Genomic DNA, 5535 nt, shown 5'->3' with positions numbered 1-5535 from the left:
ACAAACGATGAAAACAAACAATTTTTATTGGTAATAAAGTATATATAAACAATATTTAAACGCTCTGTCAATCCTGATGCATTTGTTTTATTCTGGGGCACCGTTTCCAGATATTTTCATAAGCTTGATGACAAGTTGGTGTTATTTGAAACACTGGTTGCTAATATTACACTTTAGGAACCAAAGATGTACTGTAAAGAACTGTTGAATTTGGGAAACCCAGCCTAGATGTCTGCATTCAGAAACACAGGACTAAAATTCATAGCAGAGCACCATGAGTCACATCAAATAAAATCACATACAATCCCGCTTCTAAAGACCAATCATTATGTTCTTCTCAAGTGAGTACATCTTCCTCTCTCCCTCAGTCCGATTTGATATAGTGTTTTGTTGGCATTATGAAATATGCAAATATCGATATTGCATAAGTGTCCCTGTAGCCAATAGACTAGTGTGGTTTGTATCTGATACACATTAGGAAAAACAGGGAGAACCAATTACCTCTCCCACTCTCTCCCTTCCTCTCTCCTTCACAGACACCAAATTACCACACTCCCCTTCAGCCACACTGGGATGGTAGTCATGGCAACAGAGATGCTATTCTCCAGTAGACACAGAAAGAGAGAGGCAGAAAGTGAAAGATTGAGGAGGCTGGTTTGTGCTTCATCCCTCCACCATCCCTCTCTTCTTAAATCCTTATATTTGCTCCTCCTCTACCCCCTTACTCTCTCTCCCAACTCCCACCCCTATCTACCTCCTCTCGCTCCATCTCTCCATCTATTCTCCCCTCTGGCCGGGCTCACACACACACACACACACACACACACATATGTTCTGGGTGATTAGGCTGGCTGAGCTGTTGGCCAGAAGCCTTTTGAGGGAGAGGAGAGAGAGGGGTTGGGAGAGAATGTGTATATAGATGTGCAGATGTTGTATCTAGTCTTACCACTAGGAGGCAGAGTGTGTGTGAGTATGTGTTGAGTGTAGCAGCGCAGAGGGCTCATCAGCGGGGAGGAGTGGACAGTTCATAGGCTGCTGTGGTGTGTGTATGTGTGGATCAGTGGAATGAAGCGTACGGACAGACAGGCAGAGAGGCAGGTGGGGGAAGGCTGAATTGCTACCACAGCTCCACATGGATGAGGATTAATTCATTGGCTTTTCACACAATCACTTCTCATCACACACACCCACACACACACCCACACACACAGGTCTGTTAGCCGGAAGATGCTGCATTACCTCATAACAAGCCACTGTCTCCCTAGATGACCGTGGTGAGTCAGCCAGGCAGGAGATGCAGAGGGAGAGAGAGAGAGGGGGATGAAGAGAGGCTGGAGGAGGAGAGGAACAGGAACGGATTCCACCGCTGCCGCTGGTCGCGAGGAGCACCTGGTATGAGAGGGGATAGAGTGTTTCCTAGAGTGGAGGAGGGGGAGGAGGGAGGGAGAGGAGGCCGTCGTGCAGTGACAGGCTCTGATGGCTCCTCGCTCCCCGGGAGAGTCAGAGACAGAAACAAAGCGGCAGGGGAGGGACAGGTGGTATTTGGAAAGTGACGTGGGATCAGAGGAGGAGGGTGTGTTTTGGTTCGGGACGAGAGGAACAGGAGTAACATGGCCGCTCAGTCTGATGGAGGGGGATGGGGAGGAACGGGGGAGGGTGTGGAGGAGGGGGGGTTTGATGGAGACACGGAGGGAGACTGTCAGCCTCTGGACTCCGCAGCCATCCACATCTGTCTCTGTTGCCATTCTGCTGTCTGCTATTGGGGCTGTCGCTCCAACTGCCTGGGAAACCTGCTGGGGGAGAACACTACTGGGTAAGTGTGCGTGCGTGCATGTGTGTGTGTGTAGTATGATAATTGTCTCGGCTATTCTCATTTTTACCCTTTTGCCATTATTACTATGATCATTATTATTATAGAGGGATCGGAGGGACCGGAGTTGGCGGGGGTAGCGGTTTAAGAGAGACTCGCTGCCCGCCAGAGGAGGGCCTGTGGCTGGACTGTTTCTGGCTGATCCTGGCTCTCCTCGTCTTCTTCTGGGACGTGGGAACGGACCTACTTCTCGCTGCAGACTACTATACCAGACAGGACTATCTGTGGTTTGGCCTGACGCTTTTCCTTGTGCTGGTGCCGTCGATAGTGGTTCAGATCCTGAGCTTCCGCTGGTTCATCCAGGACTACAGCGGAGAGTGTCTGACCACCTGGCTGGGGACGGTGGACTGCAGCAAGGGAGGAGAGAGAGAAAAGCTGACCAGGCGAGGGCCAGCCGACCAAAGATGGGTTTATCCTTGGACAGACCGGGTTAGAGCGGCCTCAGTGTGGCTGTGGCAGATCACCATACACATTCTACAGCTGGGACAGGTCTGGAGGTAAGGACAGAGCATGTCACCCTGTTCTCTCCTCCTCTCTCTTTCTCTACTGTCTAATGAGGTCCATGCAATAGACCACATACTTTATGTGAGTTTGGCTGCATGCATCTGTGTTTGCGGTTTACCTTCCTTAGACAATATATGAGAAATGAATAGCTTTGCTTTTGTGTGAGTGAAAAAATAATCTGGGGACTTGTCAGGACATTCTGGTCCTGATAAGGTAGGACACATTTTACAGACACACACACACCATGCACAGCTCTACAACAGGCAACACTGAATCTACAAAAAACTACAGTAAGTAGCATTAGCAAGGCTACTCGAACCATCCACTTGACCAAATGGCCATATTAGCAACAAAGGGCACGTGTGCAGAACATGGGCAGAAGCTGCACTGACCTGAATAAAGCTGATTTTCCCACCGTTAGGTAAAAACAGTTTAATCAATCGATTTTCATTTTCTCTTGCGTTTGCGCTACACCCTAGAAAAACACTACATCAAAAAATCCTGACTGAACACCAATGGTCAAAGCCCCCCCCCCCCCCCCCCCCCCCCCCTCTCCTAAATGAGAGTCCTCTGAGGAGCGTTTGGACCGTCCATGTTCGACTAGTAATGCACTGAGCATTCAAATACAAGGTGGGCTGGGGCGCCTGACTGACTGTATGACTCCTGTATGACTGTTTGACACACACACACCAGGTCATGTGGTTTCTTGCATGTTTTTATAAAGGCTCACAGTGAAAACAACAACCCTGTCCCTCCCCAGTGGTGTGTGTCTGCATGTGTGCCCATGTGTAACACTTCCCCTAATGGAGTGGCCTGTCCCAAAGAGTGGTGTATGTGTGTGGAATGGTTCAGTCTGATTGAGATAGATCACTGTGAGATGGAGGGAGGGAGTAGAAGGGAGAGAAAAGAGAGCTTGAACACGCATAACAGTAGTGAAGGGGGGAGGGGAAGGAGAGAGAGAGCGAGAGAGTGAAAGGATGGATAACAACATACAATTTTTACGCAAATGAAACTCAAATCAATTAGGTTCTCTCTCTTCTTCCTCTGTAGTGATGTGGCATTTTTCCATTTTCTCTGGTAAAATGTGTGTGTCTGCCTGTGTGCGCATGCATGTGTGTGTTTCTAAGTGGCCAGTGAATTATTGATGTCATATGACAGTTGCTCATATGATGCAGCCCAGATGGTTGTATAAGCAGGTCTATGCACATGCACACACAAACACACACACACACACACAGCCTGGGGCACTCAGTAATTGATCTTATTCATTCAAACAGGTTCTATCTCTCACTGGGCCATGATGGAGGTATTACAGGGGGCATGATGATTGACCTCTCACCTCCAACCTCTGACCCCCAGGTATATCCGTACGTTATACCTGGGTATCCAGTCCCACCGAATGAAGGAGCATAAGGAGGCTCAGAGGAGGTTCTACTGGGCCATGATGTTTGAGTACGCAGACGTCAACATGCTGAGGCTACTGGAGACCTTCCTGGAGTCAGCTCCTCAACTAGTACTACAGCTCTGCATTATGATACAGCAGAACCGTGCTGAAACTCTACAGTGTACGTATACACATACAGTTCACACACGGTACACATATCACACACACTCACTCGTCAACTAGTATTATCAAGATGAGAATCAATCCCTCTCTCTCTAGGTATATCTAGTCTAGGCTCTCTTCTGTCTCTATCCTGGGTGTTGGCTTCGTACCACAAGCTCCTGCGTGACTCCAGGGATGACCAGCGTAGTCTGAGTTACCGCGGTGCCCTTCTCCACCTTCTCTGGCGCCTTTTCACCATCTCCTCCCGCGTTCTCTCTCTCGCCCTCTTCGCCTCCCTCTTCCACCTGTACTTTGGCATCTTTGTGGTGCTCCACTGGTGTGGCATGGCGCTGTGGGTGGTGCATGGAGGAACAGACTTCTGTATGTCTCGCTGGGAGGAGGTGCTGTTTAACATGGTGGTGGGCATCGTCTACATCTTCTGTTGGTTCAACGTCAAGGAGGGACACACCAGGGGACGCATGGTTGCTTACTACTCTGTGGTACTGGCTGAGAATACACTTCTCACCGGACTGTGGTATGTAGACAGACAGACAGACACACCAATGTGTTTTATCTTGTAATAGATGTATCTATCATGATTGTGCAGAGACAAATGTTTGTGCGTGCATATCATAATAGTTGCGTGTGTGTGTGTTACAGGTATGTGTATCGTGACCATGCAGAGACAGACAACTACGCGGTACCAGCGTTGTGTGGTGTTTACCTGTCCTTTGCGGGTGGAGTACTGGTGATGCTTCTATACTACAGCCTTCTCCACCCCTCACACACACACCCCACCTTGGCCTCAACCTGCTGTGACGAGCTGCTGTGGGGTAACCCCCTGCCCCCATCCGCCCCGCCCACCCCAGCCCACCTGGCCACCCCTTCCCACAGTGATGACGTCATCGCAGACAGCTGTCTGCCGGTGTTCCAGGTGCGTTCGGAGCCCCCCACCTCACGTCGTTTCGAGGGTCCTCTGATAAAGATTGACATGCCCAGGAAACGTTACCCGGCCTGGGATGCTCACTACGTGGACAGACGGCTGCGAAGAACCATCAACCTACTGCAGTACCTGACACCTGCAGCCGCAGGCATACGATACAGGGACAGACCTCTGCTCTACGAACTACTGCAGTACGAGTCTTCTCTCTGACACACATATACACACACATACAGTGGGGGGAAAAAGTATTTAGTCAGCCACCAATTGTGCAAGTTCTCCCACTTAAAAAGATGAGAGAGGCCTGTAATTTTCATCATAGGTACACATCAACTATGACAGACAAATTGAGAAGAAAAGAAATCCAGAAAATCACATTGTAGGATTTTTTATGAATTTATTTGCAAATTATGGTGGAAAATAAGTATTTGGTCACCTACAAACAAGCAAGATTTCTGGCTCTCACAGATCTGTAACTTCTTCTTTAAGAGGCTCCTCTGTCCTCCACTCGTTACCTGTATTAATGGCACCTGTTTGAACTTGTTATCAGTATAAAAGACACCTGTCCACAACCTCAAACAGTCACACTCCAAACTCCACTATGGCCAAGACCAAAGAGCTGTCAAAGGACACCAGAAACAAAATTATAGACATGCACCAGGCTGGGAAGACTAA

At 48.9% G+C, this 5535-nt stretch overlaps 1 protein-coding gene across 1 annotated transcript; it reads left to right on the top strand.

The window, feature by feature from the left end:
• Window positions 1-1610: 1610 nt before the first annotated feature.
• LOC311145405 (XK-related protein 6-like) lies at window positions 1611-5074 on the top strand (the record flags this gene model as incomplete). The annotated part of the gene is made up of 5 exons (XM_084181633.1): window positions 1611-1813; window positions 1918-2367; window positions 3734-3939; window positions 4038-4455; window positions 4581-5074. The coding sequence occupies 5 exons, from the start codon at window positions 1611-1613 to the stop codon at window positions 5071-5073; spliced, it is 1770 nt and encodes a 589-aa protein (XP_084037759.1). The 3' UTR covers window position 5074.
• Between the last annotated feature and the right edge of the window lie 461 nt (window positions 5075-5535).

The sequence above is a fragment of the Coregonus lavaretus genome (genome assembly GCF_964263955.1).
Source record: "Coregonus lavaretus genome assembly, chromosome: 18".
Classification (NCBI taxonomy): domain Eukaryota; kingdom Metazoa; phylum Chordata; class Actinopteri; order Salmoniformes; family Salmonidae; genus Coregonus; species Coregonus lavaretus.
Note: the sequence above shows the minus strand (reverse complement) of the source record. Positions and strands in the feature narration are given on the sequence as shown.